General features: G+C 54.3%; 2 protein-coding genes across 6 annotated transcripts; one reads left to right on the top strand and one right to left on the bottom strand.

The window, feature by feature from the left end:
• LOC105467822 (eukaryotic elongation factor 2 lysine methyltransferase) lies at nucleotides 1-13,725 on the top strand. Of its 3 annotated transcripts, XM_071083654.1 has the most exons (9): nucleotides 3-35; nucleotides 787-936; nucleotides 3,067-3,129; nucleotides 5,349-5,429; nucleotides 7,359-7,460; nucleotides 8,527-8,660; nucleotides 8,742-9,007; nucleotides 9,829-9,978; nucleotides 13,331-13,725. In XM_071083654.1, exons 2-9 carry the CDS (start codon nucleotides 841-843, stop codon nucleotides 13,429-13,431), a joined length of 993 nt encoding a protein of 330 aa, XP_070939755.1. In that variant the 5' UTR covers nucleotides 3-35; nucleotides 787-840; the 3' UTR covers nucleotides 13,432-13,725. The 3 variants fall into 3 exon arrangements, with proteins under 3 accessions (XP_011715842.2, XP_070939755.1, XP_011715841.2); XM_011717540.3 differs by lacking the exon at nucleotides 5,349-5,429 and having other exon boundaries at nucleotides 1-35; XM_011717539.2 differs by lacking the exon at nucleotides 3-35 and having other exon boundaries at nucleotides 594-936.
• Nucleotides 13,670-27,324, bottom strand: LOC105467821 (ALG1 chitobiosyldiphosphodolichol beta-mannosyltransferase). Of its 3 annotated transcripts, none has more exons than XM_011717534.2 (13): nucleotides 27,093-27,323; nucleotides 26,129-26,206; nucleotides 25,901-26,004; nucleotides 23,510-23,658; nucleotides 21,853-21,942; nucleotides 21,345-21,455; nucleotides 20,498-20,619; nucleotides 20,274-20,312; nucleotides 19,565-19,624; nucleotides 17,987-18,097; nucleotides 16,341-16,455; nucleotides 15,269-15,344; nucleotides 13,670-14,308 (listed from the first exon to the last, which is right to left on the bottom strand). In XM_011717534.2, the coding sequence occupies exons 1-13, from the start codon at nucleotides 27,298-27,300 to the stop codon at nucleotides 14,177-14,179; spliced, it is 1,395 nt and encodes a 464-aa protein (XP_011715836.2). In that variant the 5' UTR covers nucleotides 27,301-27,323; the 3' UTR covers nucleotides 13,670-14,176. The 3 variants fall into 3 exon arrangements, 2 of the variants coding, with proteins under 2 accessions (XP_011715836.2, XP_011715837.1); XM_011717535.3 differs by lacking the exon at nucleotides 27,093-27,323 and adding an exon at nucleotides 26,847-27,082; XR_011616087.1 differs by lacking the exon at nucleotides 13,670-14,308 and having other exon boundaries at nucleotides 16,239-16,455; nucleotides 27,093-27,324.

The raw sequence follows: 27,324 nt of genomic DNA, 5'->3' as shown, positions 1-27,324 counted from the left end.
GCCCCGCTCCCGGGCCTGCCTCAAACCCTCCCCAGGTATCGCCTCCCGAACTTGAGCCACACTCCAACCCTCTCTTCAAACTCCTCCCCGCTGCCCACACCCTGGACCCCTCGCTCCGTCTCGGCCTCGCCCCAAGCCCAGCTCCGTCTTGGCCCCTGAGCCCAGCCCGGACCGGCCACCCAGGCCCTGGGTCCCTCCCCGTACCGGCCCCTCCCTAAGCTCCGCCTCCCAGGGACGGAGCTGCGCCTGGCCACGCCCCAGGGCCCGCCTCCTGAGCGCAGCCCACAATCCGGACTCGGCCCCGCCTCCCGGAACCCGGGCCCTGGCCGTGTACTACGACAGAGTCAACGCCCCGCCCCGGCCCCGCCTCCGGAGCCCTTCCCTTGGTCTGGCCTTAGCCCCGCCCTAAGACCTGTCTACTGGGCTCTGCTCCGAGTCCCACCTGCTGAACCCAATCATCGTTTAGCCCCGCCCTAATGCCCGCCTCCAGGACTCTTATCCTGCCCCCACGCAAGGCCCCGCCTCCAGGACGCCACCAACCTGGACGTTTCCGAAGCCCCGCTTCCAGGATCGCCCTATCCTGGTCCCGCCCCAGGACCTGCCCCAACGACGCTTATCCTGGCCCTACCCCAGGCCTCGCCCTCTTGGCACTCATCCTGGCCCCACCCCGGGCCCCGCCTCAGGGTCCGCCCCCGGGTCCGCCCCCACGTCGCTCCACCTGGCCCTACCCCGGGCCCCTCCCCCTCTCTGCCGCGACTCACTGCCTCGGGCCTGCCCCTTCTTCAGTCCAGGGCCGGCTTCCGCCCGGTCTCCCAGCAACGCCGCGGCCCCGCCCACGTCATGGCGCCGGAGGAGGATGCGGGGACCGAACTCTTGCTGCAGAGTTTCGAGCGCCGCTTCCTGGCGGCGCGCGCGCTGCGCTCCTTCCCCTGGCAGGTGGGCGGCGGGGAGCGCGGAGAGGCCCGCGGGGCGCGGGGGAGTCCAGGGGCAGACGGGACGGGTCTCCGTGCTGAAGCCCCCGGCGCTCCCGCCACGTGAGTGCCTGGGCTCCCGACACTCAGGGCCGCGCGTCCCGGTCCCCGTCCCCGGGGCCTGGCCAGAGTCGCTCGCACCCCTCCTGCGGCGGAGGCTGGGGGCGGCTCCACGGTCGGCTGGGGGCCGACGCGCGCTCGGTGTGGGGTACAGTTCACGATCGTTTTCACGACTTTTTAAAGGCAGTAATCGTTCTGGTCACTGGGACACAGCTGCCCTCGCCCATTCTAAAAAGTCAGCGCCCTCAGGACCGCGGGTAACCACGTTCTCCCGAGCGCGGTGACCAGATCACAGGCTGTCCCTCGTGGCTCAGTGTTCTCATCTGTACATCGAGCACTGCACAGAATCGGCTCATGCGCTGAGGCTCTCACGCCTGTGATGGAAGAGACAGAGAAGGGAGGGGGTGGCCTCTCGTCGCCCTGGGGACCTGCCATCCACAGCACAGGCTCATGGCAGGCAGCAGCCTCCCTTCTGCCAGCAGAGGGGCTTAATGCACCCGGCCCCATTTGTAATTCATGTGCGGTGAGCTCACTGGGATGAGGCAGTTTGGATATCTATTCCTCCCTGGGTCTGCCCCATTTTATGGGGTGGTGCTTAATCATTTGTGTTATTCCATTGACATAAAATATTTAGCACTCAGAGATCATTTCTGGTCTGGAGAAATTTGTGCATTTTTAACCCAAAATAGAAACCTTCATAAAAGCATCATAGGTCTCCATTCAGTGTTGACTATAATTTGTTCACATGCCCACGCTGAATGCTGATGGGCTCACCCTGAACACCCACGAGGTGGGTACTATTGTTATCACTCACATTTGACCACAGGGATTGTTTGATTCGGGTGCAGTAGTTGAGAGTTCAGACCCAGGAGGCAGCCTGCCTGCTTCGAATCCCGGCCCAGTCCCTGGCCCTGTGTGACCTTGGGCAAGTGAATGCATCTCTGTGTGCTATTGTTTTCTTCTTAATAAAATGGGGGATAGAATGACACCTACCTCTCAGGGTTGAGTACAAAAGCCTGTGGATCAGTGCCTAGCTCATGGGAAATGCATGTTGGTGTTAAGTAGTGTTTTTATTCAGTCTCCAAATGTTTAATAAATGCCTTCCGTGAGCCAGGCACCATGGATCAGCAGTACCCATGACAGATGAGGCTCTGCTTGCATGGGAGAGCCAGAGAATAAACAAATAAATGAATAAACAAGAAAAGACCAGAAGTGGCTTTAAAGCCAATAAAACAGGGAAATGGTGAATGGAGCAACTGGGGAGAAGAGTCACCAAAGTCAGGGAATCAGGGAAGCCTTCCTCAAAGAGGTGACATTTGAACTGGGGCCTGAGTGGTGAAGCAGTCAGGCATGGGAACGGCTTGGGGAACGGGATATGCAAAGGCCTTGTGGTGGAACAAGCCAGCGGTGGTTGAGGAACAACAGCAAAGCAGCCAGTGTAGCTGGAGTGGAGTGAGCAGGGTGGGCCAGGGGTGAGGGATAACAGGCCAGAGAGAGGGATTAGGACCAGGTCTTGTAGGGCCTTTTACGGCATGGAAGGAGCTCTGAAGCAATGAAGTGCCTTGCCCTGTGTCACATATGAGCCAAGACACATATGAACTGCCTAACTCGGGAGCCAAAGCTCATTGCTGGGCTTGAGGCCGCTGTAAGAGGACAATGTAATCCAGGCTGATACAGGTACATTCTGCATTTCCACTTTAACTCAGATGGCAAAGCCCATCAAACCCTGGCGCCACGGCTGCCCTGGTGATTCCTGGCTGACCCGTGCAACCAGGGAGGGGGCCCATGACCCGGGTGGCAGCTAAGTAGCCAGGACTAATGCGGCCAAGAGACGGTCTTCTAGCCTTCTTCCTGTGACTCATCCAGGTGCACCCTGCAACATCTGAAGGTCAGGCTTTCAGCCGCTGTGGCTTCCACTTCCAACTGGCTCCACGTCCCCAGGGAGAGATCACACAACGCTTTGCCAGCACATTCTATTGCGTGTTTAATGTTCCCGTGAATGCGCCCTTGAGATTTCTCTCTCCCCTCCACACAGAGCTTAGAAGCAAAGTTAAGAGACTCATCAGATTCTGAGCTGCTGCGGGATATTTTGCAGAAGGTAAGAATCCCAGAGTCCCTCGGACTCATGACCCTGCCTCCTGAATCTCTCTGGAAGACCTGCTAGAAGAACCACAGGTGTGCTTGTACCCTTTAAAAACACCTCTGTTCAAAGAACAAACCCATTGAGTCACACTGCAGGTGGCTGTCAGCACCTCCGACAGCTCCAGCTCTTTCGTTTTCTATCTAAGACTTAGACAGAGACATCAGAATATACAAAAATCTGCATGAGAAGGGGGAATCTAGGGAATGTTTTTTAAACCATCCACATCCACAGCAAAAAGAGAGATGACAGGTGCAAAACAGCTTCTAGCATCTGGGAGATGCTCAGAGACTTTCTTTTTTGCATACATGAGACCTGTCCTGCCCACTCCTGTCTCTTCTAGACATAAGTGGGCCCGTGCTTTACCCAGGGTGGGGTCTGGACTCAAGTGCATCCGCATGCAGGTGAGAGGCAGGATCACCACCCGGCCCAGCCACAGCCTGACCCTGGCCTGTGGGCCGAGTGCAGATCACCTTGCATCCTGGGTCTTCACCTTCGAAGGGCCATGAGCCCTTCTGAAAAGACAAAGCAATAGACTCCCTCCCAGAAAGACGCGCATCAGAAGAATACATTTTCCATACAAACTCAGGGGAGGCAGACATCCTCCACCCCCACCCACCCAGCCCATCCTGGGAGCCCTGGTTAAGAATTCCTGTGCTAGAAGTGAACCAAGATCATCCACATGGAAAAGATACAGCCACAGCAGGGAAGACTTTCGGAGCAATACAGTAGGTCAGGGCTTCGAGCATGGAGATACCTGAAGTTATCTCACACCCTGCTCTGAGTTTCACGCTGAGCCTCACCCTCGTAGGTGGTGAAGCATGAAATGTAGGGAGAGCTGCTTTAAAACCCAGCAAAAGGCTGGGCACAGTGGCTCACACCTGTAATCCCAGCACTTTGGGAGGCTGAGGTGGACAGATCACCTAAGGTCAGGAGTTCGAGACCAGCCTGGCCAACATGGCAAAACCCTATCTCTACTAAAAATACAAAAATTAGCTGGGCGTGGTGGTGTGCACCTATAGTCCCAGCTACTCGGGAGGCTGAGGCAGGAGGATAGCTTGAACCTGGGAGGCAGAGGCTGCAGTGAGCCAAGATCGTGCCACTGCACTCCAGCCTGGGCAACAAAGCAACACTCTGTGTCAAAAAAAAAAAAAAAAAAATGAAAAACCAGCACCAGCCTGAAGGGCCTGAGTGTTGCGTGGGGTACTTTGCTGCCCTTGGGCAGAATCTGCGTCCCTCCCAGCCAGCAGGCACTGTGGACCATCTCCTCCCTCCCTCCAGGCTCCTGTTTTCCTACCGTCCCCACTCCTGCTGCACCAGTCCCTCTGCCCTCCTTTGCAAGCGCCAGGCCATGGCCACCTCGGAGCTTGCACCGGCTGTTCCTGCTGCCTGGAACTTGCTCGTCCTGCACTTGGCTTCTCTCGGCTTTAGCTGGAATGTCACCCTGAGAGTCCCCTCCCCGTCCATCCTGTCCCCAGGGACACACGCTCCAAGAGAGCAGGTGCCCAGTGGGCCTTCCCGCCTCTTTCATACAGCCAGACAGTTGGCGACTGTCCTTCCTGCAAACCCTGGTTCACACTGGCTCCCCTGGGAGGTAGGTGGTTAGGCCCACATGCCCTGTGTTCCTGCTCAGAATGGGCGTTAGAAACAGGCCATAGCGGCGGGGCACGGTGGCTTACACCTGTAATCCCAGCACTTTGGGAGGCCGAGACGGGCGGATCACGAGGTCAGGAGATCGAGACCATCCTGGCTAACACGGTGAAACCCCGTCTCTACTAAAAATACAAAAAACTAGCCGGGCGTGGTGGTGGGCACCTGTAGTCCCAGCTACTCGGGAGGCTGAGGCAGGAGAATGGCGTGAACCCAGGAGGCGGAACTTGCAGTGAGCTGAGATCCGGCCACTGCACTCCAGCCTGGGCGACAGCGGGAGACTCCGTCTCAAAAAAAAAAAAAAGAAAGAGGCCATAGCCTGTGCTGCTGCAGCGGAAGCATTTTTAGGAAACGGCTTATATCTTAAGACAAACTTCAGATGCGTGGGGCCAGAACGCTGCGTCCATCTACATCTTTGCTGAGGGATTGGGTAGCCCGGAGTTTGCCCTCTGCTGTGTTGGCTTGAAGCTCATAGGAGACTTCAGACGGGGTCTCCCCAGCAACCAACGTTCTGTCCTTTGCCGTAGACTGTGAAGCACCCTGTGTGTGTGAAGCACCCGCCGTCAGTCAAGTATGCCCGGTGCTTTCTCTCAGAACTCATCAAAAAGGTCAGTTATCGGCAGTGTCCGCCCAGTAGCCGGACAGCATAGCCACCTGCGTGCTGGAGCCCCTGTCCTTCCCGGGCCCTGGGCCTGCTTTGCAGACCCCAGCATGGCAGGCGCCTCCCAGGCAACTGGCTGCAGCTGGGTGTGACCCATGGGAGACAGTGCAGGGTGGGATAAGGGGAGGCCAGCGTCTCTCCCTCACGCTGCCTCCTGGGGTCTCCGCAGCAGCTGCTTCTCCGGGGCCCCAGCTCCTAGCATATGGATTCTCATTCCTACCAGGCTGGCCCAGCCCGCGGCACTGGAACCCTCGCCCACACCCTCTGTCCTGCCCGCCCATTCCCTCTGTCCTGCCCGCCGAAGGGTTTGGAGTTTGCTGTTCTTATCCGTCTCTGGGTTGCGCCACGGGCCCCTGTTGGAGGGTTTAGCTCTTTTTTTTTTTTTTTTTTTTTTTTGAGACGGAGTCTCGCTCTGTCACCCAGGCTGGAGTGCAGTGGCCGGATCTCAGCTCACTGCAAGCTCCACCTCCCGGGTTCACGCCATTCTCCTGCCTCAGCCTCCCGAGTAGCTGGGACTGCAGGTGTCCGCCACCTCGCCCGGCTAATATTTTGTATTTTTTAGTAGAGACGGGGTTTCACCGTGTTAACCAGGATGGTCTCGATCTCGTGACCTCGTGATCCGCCCGTCTCGGCCTCCCAAAGTGCTTGGATTACAGGCTTGAGGCACCGCGCCCGGCTGGGTTTAGCTCTTAACATACCTTTGGAACTAGTTCCCCTGGTGAATTATCCGCAGTGATCCTGCTGGAATCAGCTCTTTCCTGACTGATACAGGATGGATTTTATTTTTTACTTATTTATTTATTTACTTATTTGAGACAGAGCCTCACAGTGTTGCCAAGGCTGGAGTACCGAGGCGCAATCTCGGCTCACTGAAACCTCTGCCTCCTGGGTTCAAGCAATTCTCGTGCCTAGCCTCCCAAGAAGCTGGGACTACGGGCACACGCCACCACGCCTGGCTAATTTTTGTATTTTTAGTAGAGACAGAGCTTCACCATGTTGGCCAGGCTGGTCTCGAACTCCTGACCTCAGGTGATCTGCCCGCCTCAGCCTCCCAAAGTACTGGGATTACAGGCATGAGCCACTGCGCCTGGCCTAGGATGGATTTTAAAGATGGGCCCGAACATGCAGGGTTTGACATGAGGGAGGATGTCAGAGAGGCCGTTCCTCAGTAGGCAGTAGCAGACCTGCTGAGTAAAAGGGCCACACTTTTAGCAAAAAAACAATCCCCTGCTTCTCCAGTACCCGCTTTCTCCCTAGTCCTTCCCAAAGGGTACATCTGTGGTCACCAGCAGGTCTGCCCTGTGCCACCAGCAGAGGGCAGCAGTCACCCAGTGTACCCTGCTGCTGCCCTGTGACTCGTAGGCCGGGGCCAGCTGTGGAGAAGCCACCTGCTGACAGCCACGGCCTGCAGCACGGGCCGCCCTCCCAGCTCTGCCTGGGCGCACTTAACAGCACCTTTGGTTTTCCTCCTCTCTGTGTTTCATCCAAACACAGAGCTCTGTCATGGTCACGCAACAGCTCTCACGGAATCCTTGTCTCCTGCCCTAGACTACCCTAACCCTACCCTCTCAGCACCTCTCGTTGAAGGCCCTCCCATCCAGGTTTCCCTACCAAGTGAATTATTTTTTTACAGACAAGGTCTCTGTTGCTCAAGCTGTACTCAAACTCCTGGGCTCAGGCAGTCCTCCCATGTCAGTGTCTAGAGGAGCTGGGGCTATCGGCACACACCACCACACCCAGCAAAGTGAATATTTATATGCCACCTGGCCAGTATTACACCATTCTGTCCCAAATCTCCCCTCCACACTTGGTGAAAACCATCTGGCCATTTTTACATATTAGAACGAAAGCAAACAAGCTCTCTGTCTGCCCCCAGCACGAGGCTGTCCACACGGAGCCTTTGGACGAGCTGTACGAGGCGCTGGCGGAGACCCTGATGGCCGAGGAGTCCCCCCATGGCCACCGGAGCTATTTGCTGGTATGAGAAGGGCACCCTCCTCCCCCTCACAGCCCAGATACCCTTCCTGCACAAAGTGAAAACACGGGTGTGGGTTCAAATCCTGACTCACCCATTCTGCAGTCTTAGACATGAGGTCTGTTAACCTCCTTTAGCCTCAGTTTCCCTGTCTGTAAATCAGGCACTTCAACAACAGCATGTCTCATGGGCATTTGTCCAGTAGGTAACACACACTACCTGCTTCACAAAGACCTAATGCCCAGTCCTCAAAGAATACTTGACAGGGCCGGGCACGGTGGCTCATGTCTGTAATCCCAGCACTTTGGGAGGCCAAGGCGGGTGGATCACCTGAGGTCAGGAGTTCGAGACCAGCCTGCCCAATATGGTGAAACCCTGTCTCTACTAAAAATACAAAAATTAGGCCGGCGCGGTGGCTCATGCCTGTAATCCCAGCACTTTGGGAGGCTGAGGTGGGCGGATCACCAGAGGTCAGGAGTTTGAGACCACCCTGGTCAACATGGTGAAACTCCGTCTCTACTAAAAATACAAAGATTAGCAGGGCATGGTAGCAGGTGCCTGTAATCCCAGCTACTTGGGAGGCTGAGGCAGGAGAATCGCTTGAACCCGGGAGGCGGAGTTTGCAGTGAGCCAAGATCGTGCCACTGACTCCAGCCTGGGTGACAGATTGAGAATCCATGTCTAAAAAAAAAAAGATAAAACATAGATACAGAAAACCACAAAGGAAAAACATAGCACACTGAATCATCACAAGGCAGCCACCCCTTCATAGCCACACCCGGCCCCTCCCTGGCCACCACTGACCTGTGCTCCATCACCAGAATTCCATCGTCTCAGGAATGTTCGATGAATGGAATCCTGTGTGGCCTGAGATGAGCGTCTTTCACGCCGCGTGATACCCTTGAGGCCTGTGCAAGCTGTTGGCATGTCAACAGTTAGCTGCTTCTCATTGCTGAGTGGTGATTGGTCCTGTCATGGTTTATTCAGTCATGGGGTGGATGGCTACTTGTCTTCTAAGCCACTTGTCTTCTGATCGCTAGACTGATTCTCTCGCCCTCTCTTGGCGCAGCCCTCGGGAGGCTCGGTCACGCTCTCCGAGAGCACAGCCATCATCTCCCACGGCACCACGGGCCTGGTCACATGGGACGCTGCCCTCTACCTTGCAGAATGGGCCATCGAGAACCCGGCAGCCTTCACTGACAGGTACCTCGGGGCACAGGGCGGGGCACCGAGGCAGGCTTACCCTGGTGCAGTTGCAGACACGGTCCGCTTTCCTTCTGCCAGGACTGTCCTAGAGCTTGGCAGTGGCGCCGGCCTCACAGGCCTGGCCATCTGCAAGATGTGCCGCCCCCGGGCATACATCTTCAGCGATTGTCACAGCCGGGTCCTCGAGCAGCTCCGAGGGAATGTCCTTCTCAATGGCCTCTCGTTGGAGGCAGACATCACTGCCAACTTAGACAGCCCCAGGGTGACAGTGGCCCAGCTGGACTGGAACGTCACGACAGTCCGTCAGCTCTCTGCCTTCCAGCCAGATGTTGTCATCGCGGCAGGTAATGCCCAGCCCCGGGCACCCTGCACAGGCGGTGTCCTTGCAGCTCCACCCAGCTCTTGGCTCTGGGAAAAGGGAACAAGGGACGCTGTCGGGCATGGACATGATGGGGCTTCCAGAAGAGTTACTCTGGGCCTCCAGGGTGACATCCAAGGACAGGGGTGCCTCTTAAGGTGACCTTGAAGCCGCAGCCCTCTTGTTGGGGACAGGCATACTCCCGTTACAGTCGTCACCACATGGCTGTGTCCCAGAGCCATGCCCCGTGTCCTTCAGAGACCACAGGAGGAAAACAACCACTTCTGGGACAAGGACAGGGCCCGTGAGAGAAGGTGGTGTTTGGCTGGGCCACCGAAAACCCCTTGCCTCTGCCGGCACACTCAGTCCCCTCTGGTCGAACAGAGCTCGGCTGTGACCCTGGGTCCCAGCCCTGAAACCACAGGCCCGGCGGTGGCCAGGGACACAGGCCCTCCCCTGCAAGCCAGCACACAAATCGGCAGACGCCTGAAACACGACGTTCACACCAGGGTCAGGCTTTGCGTCATTCAGAGCCCTCTAGATAGGCTAAGAACCAGAGCTGTTTTTTAAGGAACACTAGTGAGTCTGGAGACTTTTTCTTTTGCTTTGGTCTTTTGCAGCTTTCTCTACTAAGGGTTCTCCTTTTTCACCCGGGTAACTGCGTTTCCATCTAATGGCACAAATGGTCAGATGGCATCTAATAGTCTCATGTGACCGCTGCCTCTCTGGCCTCGCCCTGCGGCTGAGGTCAGCATGACCTGGAACGTTCCACTGGTCCCTTTCAGTAACCTGAAGCTTTCACTGTAGATGTGCTGTATTGTCCAGAAGCCATCGTGTCGCTGGTCGGGGTCCTGCGGAGGCTGGCTGCCTGCCGGGAGCACCAGCGGGCTCCTGAGGTCTACGTGGCCTTCACCGTCCGCAACCCGGAGACATGCCAGCTGTTCACCACCGAACTAGGTGAGCCCCTACGCCCTCCTGGGCCTGCAGGGTCCCCATGCTGTCCCTGCAAGACTCCAGTGGAAGTGAAAGAACTTGGCACCGGAGAAAAGCTAGGATGCCCCACACCCCCACACCATGCGGGGAACTTAGGCAGAGCTGGCAAGCAGGGTGGGCTCAGGGCATGGAGGGGCTTGGGGCAGGAGGAGGGCAGCTCAGCACAGGGAGGGAGGGTCTGAGCCCAGCAGCCCTACTATGTGCTTCGGAGCAGAGTTCCCTAAGCCCTTGGGCCTCGGTTTCCTCATCTATAAAATGGAGGTGGTAGGAGAGGCAGTAGGGGTCAGGGCTGGACACAGCTGTGGCCTGCAGGACGCTGGAGGACAGGCTGTACAGGTAGACCCACCATGCCACTGTCCTGAGCACCCAGTCAGTGGAGGACGAACAGGGTGACTATAGAGAAGGGGAACTGGCCTCGCAGTGGGCCAGCCACTGTCCTCAGAACTGACATTTGTCAGCCCCCAGCACCTGTGAGGGTGTGCTGTCATTGTCCCATCTCTCTAACAAAGACACTAGGGCACACGGAGGCCAGGCGACTCCCGAGCTCCCACAGACTGCAGCCCGGCCGCCTGGCTCCCGCGCCTCCACACTACACCCATGCCCCCCAATGCCACCAGCCTTTGCCCCAGCTCCCCGAGCAGAGCTCCTCCTGGCAACCGTGCGCACAGATGCACCCGCAGCAGCCTCTGCCTGCACAGAGACAGACGACCCAATGCCTGTCCACATGGGGAGCCTGTTAACTACACAGTCAACAAACAAGCCAGCACACGAAGGCACACTGGGTTCCATGAGAGTCCCGCACGACCTCGCACAGCAGGCTGGCCAGGCACGGGGCTCAGGCCTCTCCTCCCAGCACTTCAGGAGGCTAAGGCAGGAGGACTCCCTGACCCCAGGCGTTCAAGACCAACTTGGGCAACATAATGGGACCCCATCCCCACAAAACATACCAAAACTAGCCGGGCATGGTTGCACATGCCTGTGGTCCCAGCTACTCGGGAGGCTGAGGTGGGAGGGTGGCTTGAGCCCGGGGGGTGGAGGCTGCAGTGAGCCGTGATCTCACCACTGCACTGCAGCCTGGGCAACAGAGCAACACCCTGTCTCAAAAAAGCAAAAAAAAAAAAAAAAAGGAAGTCTTTCTTCAGATACTTACGTGAAAAAATACCTGCAGTATGGTTTAAGTGAAAAGAGCAGTGCCAAACAGCACATATAGTATAAGCCCCCACCCACCTTTTTTTTTTTTTTTTTTTTTGAGACAGAGTCTGGCTTTGTATTGCCCAGGCTGGAGTGCAGTGGTGCGATCTCGGCCCACTGGAACCTCCCACCTCCCAGGTACAAGCTATCCTCCCATCTCAGCCTCCTGAGTAGCTGGGACTACAGGCGCATGCCACCACGCCCAGCTAATTTTTGTATTTTTTTGTAGAATCAAGGTTTTGCCATGTTGGCCAGGCTGGTCTCGAACTCTTGACCTCAAGTGATCTGCCACCTCAGCCTCCCAAAGTGTTAGGATTACAGGCATGAGCCACTGCGCACAGCCCCATTTTTGTTTAAAAAATAATAATAATCACCCACACATGGTTGTGAGTACCTATATTCCCAACTACTCAGGAGGCTGAGGCAGGAGGATGGCTTAAGCCCAGGAGTTTGTGGCCACCTTGAGCAATATAGCAAGACTTCATGTCAAAAAAAATTTGTCACAATAATCATTTTCACATTAGTAGACCTATAGAGGAAAACCTAGAATATATATATGGCAGGCTTGTCCAATCTGCAGCCCAACACAAATCTGTAAACTTTCTTAAAACAGTATGAGGTTTTTTTGTGATTTTTCTTTTAGTTCATCAGCTATTGCTAGCGTTAGTGTATTTTATGTGTGGCCCAAGGCAATTCTTCATCTTCCAGTGTGGCCCAGGGAGGCCAAAAGATTGGACATCCCTGATATACACGTTAACAGAAGGATGATAGAGACTTCTACACGTTCATGTCTGTACTACTTCATTTTTATAAATACGCATTTTCCACTCGTAACAAAAAACTGTAAATGAAAATCATCCCGGGTCACAGCATCTCACACCTGTAATCCCAACACTGTGAGAGGCTGAAGCTTTGGGAGGCTGAGGTGGGCGGATCACCTGAGGTCAAGAGTTCAAGACCAGCCTGCCCAACACAGTGAAACCCCATCTGTACTAAAATCACAAAAATTAGCCAGGCGTGGTGGTGCATGCCTATAATCCCAGCTACTCGGGAGGCTGAGGCAGGAAAATCACTTGAACCTGGGAGGCAGAGGTTGCAGTGAGCTGAGATTGCGCCCCTGCACTCCAGCCTGAGGAACAGAGTAAAACTCCGTCTCAAAAAAATAAAAGAGGCTGAGGCAGGAGCATCACTTGTGGCCATGTGTTCAGGACCCCATCTCTACAAAATAAAAAAACTACTGGCATGGCGGCACGCACCTGTCATCCCAGCTGCTTGGGAGGTGGGAGGATTGCTAGAGCCCAGGAGTCGAGGCTGTGGTGAGCAATGACCGTGCCACTGCACTCCAGCCTGGGTGACAGAACAAGATCGTATCTAAAAAAACAAAACGAAAATCACTCTGGCTATTGGCTCTTCAGGCAGCTGTGCTTATCAGAACACTAGCCCCTTCTAAGCTTTGTGTGTGTGTGGTTTTGTTTTTTGGGGGTTTTTTTGTTTTTTTGTTTTCTTGAGATGGAGGCTCGCTCTGTCACTCAGGCTGGAGTGCAGTGGCACAATCCCGGCTCACTGCAACCTCCACCTCCCGGGTACAAGTGATTCTCCCGCCTCAGCCTCCTGAGTAGCTGGGATTACAGGCACCCGCCATCATACCTGGCTGATTTTTGTATTTTTGTAGAGATGGGGTTTCACCATGTTGGCCAGGCTGGTCTCGAACTCCTGACCTCAGGTGATCCGCCTGCCTCGGCCTCCCAAAGTGTTGGGATTACAGGCGTGAGCCACTGTGCCTGGCCGCTTTCTAAGCTTTGTGAAGAGTGGATTGACTGAGCAGCCAGGTAGATGTGGATTCAGATCTCTGCTTCTGTCCCGCTGTGCCAAGCGCTGGGGCAGACACGGGCAGTGTGGAGAACGGCACGGTGCCTGCTGCTAGCCACTTCTATGCAAAACGAGATTTCTGGTCCCATCCTGGAGACCAATTCTAGGTACCTGGGTGGGCCTGGGAACCTGTGAACCAAGTAACCTGACTTGGACACCCCCCACCCTGCCAGGCCTATTCTAGCAGCCCCACACAGTAAGCTAATGTCCTGTCCCCAAACACCGCCATCCTGAAACACATGTGCTCTGTTTCCAGGCCGGGCCGGGATCAGATGGGAGGCCGAACCTCGTCATGACCAGAAGCTGTTTCCCTACGAGGAGCACTTGGAAATGGCAATTCTGAACCTCACACTGTAGGCCTCACACACGCCTTCCAACGTGACTGTGAGAATCAAGTCACTATCGTGGGAAGAATTTTTATATGGGAAAGCGGATAAAACTTTCAGTGGACTGGAATGTTTGAAGAATGTTAAATTCCAAACCAGGAACCACAAACTGCCCTCTAATAAGACATCGGCTGTCTAAGCGTGGGGGTGCCCCCTTTCTGCCAGCAGTTCTGGTTCTTAAGAAAATCACCATAAATCAGACGTGAAAATTCTGGCTCCAAAAATAGCATTTTCTTTGCGCAAATAAAAACGTGTGTATCAAGTATGATGTTCCCCCAACGTGGACACACTCAGTTCCTCACAAAGCCAAGCCCGCTGCAGATGCCACATCCCTGGGCTTACGGTGCAGCCGGTGCTTTTTTTCAAGACAGGAATCAAAACGTTAGGAACACGGCAGAAAGGCGACACCTGGAGACCAAACACAGGAGGAGGAGTCCTGCAGAGGTCATGGGGAAGTCACAGAACAGTAATACGCTAGCAGGGGCATGGGGTGTGAAGAACAGAAGAGAGGAAATGTTTCTGAGCCTCCAAAGAAGAAATTAGGGCCAGCCACAGCTTCCGGGGTCCCAACCAATTCATTCACCAGGCGGCACCACTGCCGTCATTTCAGCTACTGGCCACTGGGAGGCGCTGCTTGAAAGGGTTTGCCCTGAGACTCCCAAGAAGCTGTAGGGAGGGCAGCCGGGGTCCTGGGGTTTTAGCCTCTGGCCCAGGAGTCATGTGTCCATAACCAAAGGGAGCACAGTCTGCACCCAGCTCTCATCCCATCGGAGCTGCTCCGACTCCCGCAGGTTCTTCCGGAACTGGTTTAGCTTGCCCGCAGGATCAGGGAAGTTTGAGAAAAGCATCTGCGAAAAAATAAAGAGCAGAGCTTACCTCATTGCCTGTCCCCACCCCATCCCAGGTCCCTGACCCAGCAACACCCCCTCCCAAGTCCCTTACTCCCTCACTTGGACTCAGACCCTTCACGCCCCAGCAGCGCTCCGCCTCCAACTTGACATCACACTTTCTGGAAACTTCCCCACATATCCCACTTTCCCACACTTGGTGCCCTGGAGCACCTCCCAGCCTCTACATGCTGTGCCTTCCCCTGGAGCACCCTCCTCTCGGCCTCTGGCCAACACAATCCCACGCATCTGTGCGTAACAAGGGGGTGTCAGTGTTCTTTTCAGCCTTGCTAAACTGTCTGAATCAAGGAGCACAAACTACAGCCTGCAGGCCAAATCCAGCCCACAGCCTGTCTGTAAATAAAGTTTTATTGGAACAAAGCCACACCCCTTCATCTACAGATGATCTGTGGCTACTTTCACACCACAGCAGAGTCCCATGGTTCTGACAGAGACTGGGGGACCCAGTCTAAATGACTTCCGACCTGGACCTTTACTGAAAATCCTGCCAATCATTCTGTTGGCAAGAATGATGTGTTACTTTTTGCAACAAGAAACAAGTAACCTCTGCAGAATTCCACTCATCTTTCAAGGCGGGTCCCAGAAGCTCCCTTTGCCCGCCTACCTGATCCTCATCACTTCCTGAACTGCAGCCCAGCCCACCGGCTCCAGCATCATTTGTGGAGTGTCAGCTCCATAAATCCAGAGGGCAGGTGGGGGTGTGTCCTAACTTTCCCCAGCCTACTGTACTGAAACGGGACAGCAGAGTAGGCCGGCCTCTGTGACCTCTGCTCCCTCCCTAGCTTTTCCGCCAGACCCCACATGGTCCCACCCTGGCTGTGGGAAGCAGGAATCAGGGAGCGTGGCTCGGTGCCAGTCTCCACAACCCTCCCCACCCTGGCGTGTGGCAGACGTGGCTACCTGCAGCTGAGCTGCCAGTTCCTCGGAGTCCTCAAAGACTAGGCCGTTTTCTTCATGCTTCACCAGCTCATGTAAACTGCAGGGAGAACCAAGGGAGCCTCAGAGCTGCCTGCAGAAGACACCAGACCCTGGGGTGCCCACCTGGGCTCCCACCACCCCCCCACCACGCTCAGGCCAGGCTGGGGGTGTGGTTTCAGGGAGCTAGTTCTGAGATTTGGCATCTGAAGGGTATAAAGGCCTGGGAGGGTTGCACATCAAAATGGCCAAACCGATTTGAGGAGGGAGCCTTAAGGAGGGTTTGTACCTTCTGTGCTGGATGCTCTTCACGGACTGAAGAATTATTTTTGCATGCTTTTCTTAACTCCATGGCCATGGAACAAGGAAAGGCAACCCCCTGGGGACTGGCTCAGCACATAAAAGATGACCTTTCTAGGGCACCAGGTATGATCCCCACATTTCCCTGAGCTCAGCTCACACGAGGGGCGCATATCCCTGAATCCCATCCAGGGGCCGGCTCCTCAGCAGGGGCCAAGGACTCAGCTTGCGCCGGGGCTACTACTTCTAGAATCTCTTCTAACACCGCCCTTCCAAATGCCCGTCTGTGCTGGGTGGAGTGAGGCCAGAGCATGACACTCATTTAGCTGATTCAAACCCACCATGTGAGCTTGGCCAAAAGGGACATGGTGGGAGAGAAACAAAGAAAACCATGTAAGCCTGCAGGCGATTCCCGCCAATTCTACTCTAGGAGCAAAAGCCCCAAGTGGAGTTCTAGTATTTAAGATGCTTTTTTTTCATATTAAGTTGGTGCAAAAGTAATTGCCATTTTTAGTGGCAAAAACCGTGATTACTTTTGCATCAACCTAAATGTAACACGAGCTCTAAATGGAAGCAACGACTTCAGTGAGGCTCAAGCCCAGCCACAGTAACCGCAGGGCTCCTCCTAGTGGGCTCCAGTGTGTGCTGCACTGACCGAGGGGCAGGGCCTCACTGTGGGCAGCTCGCTCTGCACTGCGTCCCCCTCAGCGGTGGATCTGCGAAGCTATCCCCAGAAAGATTCGGGTTCTGCTCCTACCACTTGAAGTTCACGGCACACACAGGCAAACAGCACCCGAACATGTCCACCACCTTCATGGGCAGGTCCAGGCCACTGGAGGACGTGTGCAGACAGACACCCAGGTCTGCCGACCCTGCTAGGCAAGAGGGGTGCGGTCAGAGCGCTGGCCTCTGCCCTGGGAACAGAGATCCTCCCAGCACAGTGAGGCAACACCCCCGAAGGGGAGTGAAAATCAGAAAAGGCCCCCGACAGCCCCAAACACAAGTGACTTAAGCTGGCCAAGCAGCCACACAGCCTGGCTGGGACATCTGAAAATGTAAGTTGACACTTTTTCTACGTAACCACAATTTGGTTTTGTCGTTGTTGTTGTTTTGTTTTGTTTTGAGACAGTCTCACTCTGTCACCCAGGCTGGAGTGCAGTGGCACAATCTTGGCTCACTGCAACCTCCACCTCCCAGGTTCACCTCCGACCTGTAATCCCAGCATTTTGGGAGGCCAAGGTGGGCAGATCACCTGAGGTCAGGAGTTCAAGACCAGCCTGGCCAACATGGTGAAACCCCATCTCTACTAAAAAAAATACAAAATTAGCCGAGCGTCGTGGCAGGTGCCTGTAATCCCAGCCACTCAGGAGGCTGAGGCAGGAGAATCGCTTGAACCCGGGAAGGCGGAGGTAGAGATGAGCCAAGATCGCACCATTGCACTCCAGCCTGGGCTACAACAGCGAAACTCCGTCTCAAAATAATAATAATAATAATAATAAACCACAGCACACCCACCACAAACCAGCTGTCACCGTGAAAATAAAGCCAAATAGCTTAACATTTCTAAAGACTAGCCGGGGCCAGGCGTGATGGGTCATGCCTGGAATCCCAGCACTTAGAGAGGCCAAGGCAGGAGAATCACTTGAGGTCAGGAGTTCGAGACCAGTGTGGCCAACATGGTGAAACCCCGTCTCGACTAAAAATACAAAAATAAGCCAGGTGTTGTGGCGGGCTCCTGTAATCCTGTAATCTACTCAGGAGGCTGAGGTGGGAGAATCGCTTGAACCCAGGAGGCGGAGGTTGCATGAACTGAGATCGTGCACTCCAGCATAGGCGACGGAGCGAAACTGTCTAAAAAAGAGACTAGCTAGAGAGTCCTGCCAGGAAAAGGCCCTCAGCCTCCAACTGCTCTGCTCACTCAAGGCTGGAAGATGCGGCTCTAGAGACACATCAGGACCAAGCCGACGCCCCACTTGGAGAAATCAACGGGAAAGAGACGGAGGCGAGGGAGAACCATCTCACTGGGAGAGGCGACGCTGTTTGACACATCGTCCCTGTACCTCCCAAAGCCACTGCCCTCCCACACCTGGGCAACAGTGGCCCCAACCCGAGGCCCAGCCCTCCTGTGGGAAGGAAGAGGACTGAATGGAGGGCGTGGCAGGCTGAAAGGACGTGGCCTCCTCAAACCCCTTAGTAAACAGCCTCTGGGGTCACCTGGCAGGGAGAGGCTGGCACACCAGGAAGTAGCCTCCTCCTGGGAGTTCAGCCAGAGGTCTCAGCAGCAGGCCAGGCCCTGTCCCCAAGTGGCCTCCAGAGCCACCTTTTCAGGAAAATTCCATTCCACCCACCTGTTTCCCCCACTGAAGGCCCCGCCTCCTCCTGAGCCTCCTGCCGGCCTCTCACCTAGAAGCAGGGGGTAGTCCTCGGCCTCCAGCCAGGGTGTGCAGACCTGGACACGCTGGAAACACTTCTGCTGGATGAGGCGGCTGTAATACTCCCTCAGAGGCCCTTTGCCTTCACAGAGAAGAGCAGACACTGCCATGGACCCGTCTCTGTCCCTGTCACATGGCCCCAGGCCCAAGACTCCCCCCAGGAGGGATCCCTTTCCCCGAAGCCCCACCCCTCGGCAGCTCCAGCCAGGCCCCATCCGGGTCCTTCCAGAAGCAACCCAGGAGCCCCAAGCCCTGCAGGGGTGTGCACCCTGACCCCTGAGGCACAGCCCTGCACCTGCAGCCAGCTGCCTCGGGCTGCAAACACAGCAGGGTAAGCACTGGCCTGGCACCTGACCGCCCACTAGATGGACCCAGCCTTTTGTCTGTGGTGTGCACAGGGGACACGAAGGCTCCCCCTGCCCTGCCACAGCCCCCAGAGCACATGGCGTGGGTTCCAAGCTACTCCTGGCAGCCTAGAGGCCAGAGGAGGGAGGAGAGCAGGACCAGTAGCTGGCCCAGACCCTGCCTCTTCCCACACCGCTTCTGCTTTTCTCCTTCTTCACTGAATCACCTCAAAAGTGCTCAGAAGCAGTAACTGTGGGACAGGGGCTCTTCCGTTTGAACAATTTTTTTTTTTTTTTTTTTTTTTTTGAGACGGAGTCTCGCTCTGTTGACCGGTCTGGAGCGCAGTGGCCGAATCTCAGCTCACTGCAAGCTCCGCCTCCCAGGTTTACGCCATTCTCCTGCCTCAGCCTCCCGAGTAGCTGGGACTACAGGCGCCCGCCACCTCGCCCGGCTAGTTTTTTGTATTTTTTAGTAGAGACGGGGTTTCACCGTGTTAGCCAGGATGGTCTCGATCTCCTGACCTCGTGATCCGCCCGTCTCGGCCTCCCAAAGTGCTGGGATTACAGGCTTGAGCCACCGCGCCCGGCCTCCGTTTGAAAAATTAAAAGAGGCTTGGTTAAGGCACCAATGACGTGGCCAGGCACAGTGGTCCGTGCCTGTAATTCCAGCACTTTGGGAGGCCAAGGTGGGTGGATCACCTAACATCAGGAGTTCGAGGCCAGCCTGGCCAACATGGTGAAACCCCATCTCTACTAAAAATACAAAAATTAGCCGGGTGTGGTACAGGGTGCCTGTAATCCCAGCTACTCAGGAGGCTGAGGCAGGAGAATTGCTGGAACATGGGAGGCGGAGGTTGCAGTGAGCCAAGATTGCGCCATTGCACTCCAGCCTGGGCGACAGAGACTCTGTCTCAAAAAAAAAAAAAAAAGACACCAGTGATGTAACAACAACAACAAAGAGATGCTTGAAAACTACTGAGAAAGTAAAAGCCTGTTATCTGCAGATTCAAATCTGGGCTCCCTGCCCAGCTATGAAACCCTCTGAGCCTCAGTTTCCCCCATGCCAAGCAGTATAAGACCCTATGGCAGAGAGCTGCAGTGAGGATTAAGGAGACAAGATCATGGGAAGCGCAGGACAAAGGCTGCGTGCCCCTCCCCGTCCGCCCTCCCCCAGCCAAACAGACACCCAGGGTCCCAGGCGGTACCTGTTATCACACAGACGAGAGAAGGAAGCTTGTGTCCATCAAGAATCAGTTGTTCAAACTCTGTGTTTAAAAGAAGAAACAAGTCTACATGGAATTTCTGATAGAATTTTTTTTTTTTTTTCCCTGACAGAGTCTCGCACTGTCACCCAGGCTGGAATGCGGTGGCACGATCTCAGCTCACTGCAACCTCTGCCTCCCGCATTCAAGCAATTCTCCTGCCTCAGCCTCCCGAGTAGCTGGGATGACAGGCGCCCGCCACCATACCTGGCTAATTTTTGTATTTTTAGTAGAGACAGGGTTTCACCATGTTGGCCAGGTTGGTCTCGAACTCCTGACCTCAGGTGATCTGCCTGCCTCGGCCTCCCAGAGTTCTAGGATTACAGGTGTGAGCCACCGCGCCCATTCAGAAAAAAATGTTTAAATAAACAATAGCCAGAGTCACCTGGTCAGGTGGAGAAAGGGCACTGCTCTGGCGGGGAGGCCACCAGGCTCTGTGAGACACTCTCCTGGAGAGGGCATATCGGCCTGAGAGCCTGGTCACTCAGTGACCCAATGGGGATTCATAGCGGCCCACCTCCACCACCCCTGCTGTCCCCAGGCTGCCCCACCCAGTGGACCGGGACAGGAACATGCTGCAGGCCAGGCAAGCAGCTCACAGCTCAGGGGCCCCCAACAAACCCAGAGCTCCTCAGCGCAGCCACACACCTACTTTCTAAAGCTGCCAGCAGGATGGAGAAGTCTTCGTCCTCTACAAGAAGAGAACTGAATGTCAGGGGCCCGTTTCCAGACACCCCTCTTCCAGCTCACATGCCCTCCCCTTCTCACTGAGACCGTGGTGGGGTGGGGGCATGCAGGACTGGCAGGGGTGAGGAGAACACAGGTTGGCCAGGTGCCCGTCACACCAACCCCAAGTGCCCCAGGGGTCGTGCAGACCTGTCCAGCTCGTGCTGCTGATCAGCAGGGCCGGCCGCTCGCGGAGACGCGTCACCAGCCCACTCCCAGCATCCCGCTCCGTGAAGGCCGACCGCTCTGTGGCTGGGTCCTCAGGTTCTGAGCTGAAGGAGCAGGAAAAAAGCCTGTGAGAGGCCACAGAGCAGGCCCAGGACCCAGGACGGGCATCTCTGCTGTGGTGAGGCCTGCAGGCTCCGAAAGGTTGGGGTGCCTGGCCGCATCAGCAGTACCAGGCCACCCCTGCCATCTGAGGCCCGGGCTTGCTTTCTCTAATATTGTTGCTGGGTGCTAAGGTTACAACAGCAAACAAGACTGACTCATTCCTTTCCTCCATGGGACTTACTGTCTTATCATCCCCTGGACTCAAGATGAGGGTGCTGGGGTGCCCTCCCACACCACCCCAGCTTACCCAGGGCACACCTCAGGGTGTGTGGACCTGCACAAAGATTCCCTCCTCAGCCCCATGAGACACCCCAGGGGACACACAGGTCCACAGATCCTGCCACAGGCCTGGGAACCCACTGGCAGGAGAGTAAGACAGCGCAGGGGTCCACAAACATTTCTTAAAGGGCCAGAGAGTAAATACTTCAGGCTTTGTGGGCCACAGGTTCTCTGTTCTGCTGTTGTAGTTCAAAGGCGGCTGCAGACAACTCAGAAGGGAATGAGTGTGCTGTGTCCCAGTGAAACTTGATTTACAAAAGCAGGAGACTGGCCTGTGGCCTTAGTTTGCCAACCCCTGGATGAGTGGGTTCCCAGGTCTTCAGGGAGAAGGGGAGAGCCCAGGGCAGTGGCAAGCAGGAGAGAAGGCAGCTGAGGATGGGAGACCTACCGGGCCCTGAACGGAGAGTACGTGCCACCCAGCTTCATGAAGAGCCAGTGCTGCAGATCCAGAGGTGTCTCTTTAAAGAAAGATGCCGGCTTGTCGTAGACAGTCACAGCACTGCAATGAAATCATGGCGGGGCTATTGGGAGGGCTGAAGAAAGGCCTCAGGAATAGAAGACTCAGAGGCTCCAGGAAAAGAAGGATGCTTGGGGAATCCAACTCTCAGACGATGACAAGAAGCCTTGCAAACTTGGGAACGCACAGAGACGTCCTAGGACCAAAACTGCCTGGACCCCCTGGCTGGCTGGGAAAGAAACTCTGCCCCTTCCTCCCCCGGCTTCCCAAACCAGGGACCACCTCCCAGGCCCTCAGTATTTCAAACTGCCTCGCCAGCACGGCCGCAGCAGGCAAGGCAGCTCTCACTGCAGCCAATCAGGGGCCCTGTGCCTCTCCCAGGCCACCGTAGTCCCAGGCCGCCGTAGTCCCAGGCCACCATAGTCCCAGGCCTTGGTACCTGATGCGCCAGTTCTCCGCCAGGTCTTCCCGCATGGCATTGGTAACGCACAGGTTCAGGTGGGACAGGCGCCCAAAGAACCTCTCGTACCTGAAAAGAGGGATTAGCAGTCAGCAGAGCCATAGGCCTCTGCTACCACCACCACGTGACTCGACATCCCTCAACAGAGAAAAGGCCGCAGAGCTGGGAGAGTCTGTACTCCCTGAGTCCCACCTGTGCCAGTGCTCTTTCTTTATGCTGTATACACCTTTCTTTATGTTGTGTCATTTGTTGGCTTAAATACGATCACTTTGAAAGGAAACTGCGCTCCAGCCTGGGCAGCAGAGCAAGACTCTGCCTCAAATAAATACATACAAATTGAAAAAATCAATAAAAGGACACTGTGTATCACTGCCAAAGTGGACATCCTCTCTCTTGCTGTAAAAGGCCTCACTAGTGGGTCTCAGCCACCCTGTGCTGCCACTGCAAAGGCTGTAAGGCCACGGCTTGCTCTCAGTGTGGAGCAAAGGGATTCAGTGAACGCTGTACACATTCTCTCCTAATGGAGACTGAGCCCTGATCGCAGGGGAGAGCCAGAACAGGGCATGAGCGATATCGCCGCCAGGATATCATGGCCTGTTCCTCTCTCAAGATGCGGAGAAAGCTCGGAAATGGGGTTGCCAGCGATGACATTTTGGTCCTCACACTTAGCTATGTGGCAAGAGGCGTAATCGTTCTCAGCCTCAGTTTCCTAACTTGTAAAAGGTACACCCTCCTGAGGTGCATGGAGATTGAACGAGGTAAAATACAAAAAGGTCTTGGCTGGAGGATTGGCATGCAGCAGGTGCTCACCATTAAGCATTTTGCTCAGTTTGCTCAATTGAGCTGTCTGCTGCTGCTGTCACCACTGCCAGTGAACAAACTCATCAGGGTAAAGGTCACAGCCAGCCAGTGGCCCAAGGCTGGAAGTACACACAGAGGCTGGACATGCACAGAGGCTGGATGTGCACATGAAGGCTGGCTGTGCAGAGTATAACAGACATGTTATAGTCAGGCTCAGGGTACAGCAGACGACCTTCCCAGCTCCACGTCCCACCGCTACCACTGGCCCTTCTTCCCTCCCTGTCTCATCAGCTACAGCAACTGTGGCCCACTTCTCCAGCTCCCAACAGCAGCCCTGGGTTTCAATTTGGGAATCTGCTCTCACACACCCTCTGTCCATGGGATATGGATGCTCCTGAGACCCAGCTCTTCTACTGGGGCACTTGCCCCCTGGCCTCAATAGGCAGATCAGAGGAAGGCAGGTAACTGACATGAGCCAATCAGAGAGGGCTGCCCTCCCCACTGAGCCTAGGTGGGGACGAGAGCTAGGAGAGCTCCGGGAACCACCACCAGAAGGGAGTGTGGAGACAGACATGAGCTGGGTCCCAGGGACACTGCTGAGCTTGAAACCAGTCACTTCCCCAGACACTTCCATTTCATGGGCCAAAAAATGTGGTCCTTTGCTGAGGCCTGTTTCTATCACCTGGAACCAGCATTTGGCCTGATTCACCAGCCTCACCCCACCTCCTGCAGAGCACACAAGGAACCAGCTTCCGGAGGCCCACAATGGCCCTTCTTCTCACTCATCCTTGAGTGGTTTGGGGGACGGTATTTTACCCTCTTCCCAGACTCTCACCACTTGGCCAGCAGAACGAGGGGGTGGCTGGGGCCATGCACCAGACCCATGATGGAGTAGCCATAGTTGTGCCAGTCAATGACGAGCTTGCTTCCACAAAGGCAGCCCACGAACCAGCAGACAGCAATGCTCGGCAGACCTGGGGGGTTCTAGGAAAGAGAGACTTGAAGAGGACGAAACCCAAACCATGCTCGGCAATAAACCAAGTAAAAATAGTCACAACACACATGGTGATGAGTCTATTACCTTTACAGAGCTCTTGATAATAAGCAGAAGAAAGACCTTCCCCACCACCAAAATAGGTGTAAAAAGTCATAAAAGAAACACAATGGGCCAGGTGCGGTGGCTGATGCCTGTAATCCCAACACTTTGGGAGGCCCGGGCATGAGGATCATTTGAGCCCAGGAGTTCAAGACCGGCCTAAGAAACACAGTGAGACCTCATCTCTACAAAAATTTTAAAATTAGCCAGGTGTGGTAGGACACGCCTGTAGCCCCAACTACTCAGGAGGCTGAGGAGGTAGGATCACTTGAGCCCAGGAGGATGAGGCTACAGTTAAGCTATGATTGTGCCACGGCACTCCAGCCTGGGCGACAGAGCTAGACTCTGTCTCTAAAACAAACAAACAAACAAATAAAACCAAACAAACAAAACCAACCTGAAAAGTTCAAGATCGTCAATAATCAAGGAGGCAAAAAACAGAAGAAAGAGATGGCATTTTTCACCTGTCAGAATGCAAATTCTAAAAAAGTCTAACAACAGCTGGTGATGGTAGGCATGGGGGAGAAGGCGCACCTCCACTCAGCAGTGGCCAAACTGGCCCGACCTTACTCTAAAGCTATCCAACAACATACACATCTTTAAAATGCATCAACTCTGATCACACAATTCCATTACTAGGAATTTATCCTAAGAAAGAAACTGGACTTATGCAAAAGGCATAGGCTCACTGTGCTTGGAGCTGCACTATGTGTAAAAGTAAAAACAAAATCAGGAAGAATCTGAGTATCCATTAACATGAGACTAAATACATGTAGTATGGCACCTCACATATTGGAATTCAAGGCTGCCTATTAAAAGAGGAAGGTGTGGGGCGCAGTGGCTCATGCCTGTAATTCCAGCACTCTGGGAGGCCGAGGCAGGTGGACCACCTGAGGTCAGGAGTTCAAGACCATCCTGGCCAATATAGCGAAAACTCATCTCTACTAAAAAAAAAAAATTACAAAAATTAGCCAGGCATGGTGGTACGTGCCTGTGATCCCAGCTACTCAGGAGGCTGAGGCAGGAAAATCACTTGAACACGGGAGGCAGAGGGTGCAGTGAGCCAAAATCGCGCCACTGCACTCCAGCCTGCGTAGCAGAGAGACTCCATCTCAGGAAAAATAAAAATAAATAAATAAAAGAGGAAGGTGCTTCTATATGTTAAAAATCGATTTGAAAAAAGAAAAAAAAAAGGTATTCTTCAGCTAGAAAAGAAAGAAAAATTTTTTAAAGAAAAAAAGTGATCAAGGGAAGAGGTTAAAAGTATAACGATAGGCCAGGCACGGTGGCTCACACCTGTAATCCCAGCACTTTGGGAGGCCGAGGCAGGCAGATCACCTGAGGTCAGGAGTTCAAGACCAGCCTGGCCAACATGGCTACACTCCAACTCTACTAAAAATACAAAAATTAGCTGGGCGTGGTGGTGAACACCTGTAATCCCAGCTACTCAGGAGGCTGAGGCATGAGAATAACTTGAACCCAGGAGGCAGAGGTTGCAGTAAGCCGAGATCACACCACTGCACTCCAGCCTGGGCGACAAGAGCGAAACTCTGTCTCAAAAAAATATATGTGTGTGTGTGTGTGTGTGTGTGTGTATACATATATGTACGTGTATATATATATACACTACAGAACCAGACTGACTACCTACGTTCAAATCCCCTGATTCCACCACTTCCTAGCTGTATGGCGATGGTCTACTTACAGAGCCTTTCTGGGTCTAGGTTTTCTCATCTAAATGAGAACAACCTTAAGAAACAGGTTCTTATATTACCTAAATGTAATACTTCTTAGGGTTACTGTGAGGACTAAATGAGTTAATACATGGAAAACACTTAGATACACAGTCAGTACAATGTAAGACTATCTGTAATGACACAGACAGCATGGATAGGTGCCATAGACACATACCATAGGCTCCTACTCATGTCTTTAAATACCTATACACACAACACACACACACACACGAATATGCAATTTATTACCAATCTGTGCATGTTTAAAGACTCACATCTTTAAACTTTTATACACACAACACACACATATGAATATGCAATATATTACTAATTTGTGCTGGAAAATAAACCGTTAACATGGTTCTCACAGAGGGAGGCAGAGGCTGATACACACCTGGAGAAAGATATAGTCACCTGGCTCCCTCCACATCAACTTCCACAGCAAGTACATAGCCTGAAATACAACTTTGACTCCGTACTGGAAAACTCGGGGCCCAACTGCAAGTCAGAAAACACCTGTGACTACCAAAGGAGCATCTGGCAATCTGCCAGGCTTTGCAAACACACACCCCCTGCCCCCAGCCCACGGATGCAGAGGATTCTGGAGTTGACTGCATCCTACCTGCAAGACTCTGAAGTTCTGTCAGCCCCACGATCTGAATTCTGTTGTTCTGCAGGAGCTCATCATGGGGTTTGGAGTCTGAAAATGAGAATGATCCCTTTAATGTACCAGAAGCAGCAATCTAAAGTCAAATAATCTCCCAACTCAGGCTGAATCACGAAGAGTGTTTTGGAAAGTAAAATATTTCAAAATCTCTCTCTGTTCCTCACTAGCCAGAACAGAGAATGCGGCCAATTCTTGTTCAGATTCCTCTAGATAGCCCACAAGGAGAGGGCCTGAATCTTACCTACCTTCACTTAACACAACGCCTGGCAAACAGTACGTGCTCAATTAAACTAATCTAGATTCTCTGGATAGTGGAATTTTCCCACCACAGAGCCATCCTTAGGAAGTCCCACTCTACCCCATCACCCTAGCAGACTCTTAACAGGGATTAAAGGCAACTAGTGCTGTTCCCACTTCTCCCTGAGATGGGGTTGAGCTACCCTCTCAAGATACCAACGTGGACAATAATGAAGGAGCAGACACCGCTGCCCTGCACACTGTGGGTAAAAGATGGACATGAAGAACAAATGAAACATTTGTCTGCAGAGCTCTGCGTTGAGGGATGAGGAATGAGATATCCTGTCAACTCAGACATAGCTTGACAAGAGTAGCTGCACACAGACGTAGCTACCAGCACTAGCCCTGGAGTCCCACGCACCTGGGTTCCACTTACTAGGAGAATTACGTGAGACCACGCAATGGATTCACTTAACGCATTTCTGACACGTGGCAAGATTAACGCCGGCTATACCTAGTGATCCACCCAGGAAAGGCTGGGCAGAACCCGCTCGTCCAATCTCGGAGAGCTGCCCAAAGGCAGCGACAAAAGGAGCACTTCCGCCTCGATTCCCCAGGGCGGTTAGAACCGAGGATCAAAGGATGAGAGAGCATCCTCCCTCCCAGACCCTTGGCCACTCACTGCAGAACCCCAGGAGGGTCACCGAGAAGCCGTGCATGGCCAAAGACAGCGCGTGGTACTGCATACGGGGGCTGCGGCCCACGTCGCCCAGCACCACGGCTACTACATGCCGGGCCGCCCGCCTCCGCCGCCAGCGCTTCCATCCTCCCAGCAGCAGCAGCGGCAACAGCAGACACAGCGCCGGGAAGACCAACCAGCACGCCGCCATCTTGGCGGGCCTGCAACAGTCACG

Source organism: Macaca nemestrina, chromosome 18 (genome assembly GCF_043159975.1).
Source record: "Macaca nemestrina isolate mMacNem1 chromosome 18, mMacNem.hap1, whole genome shotgun sequence".
Taxonomy (NCBI): domain Eukaryota; kingdom Metazoa; phylum Chordata; class Mammalia; order Primates; family Cercopithecidae; genus Macaca; species Macaca nemestrina.
Note: the sequence above shows the minus strand (reverse complement) of the source record. Positions and strands in the feature narration are given on the sequence as shown.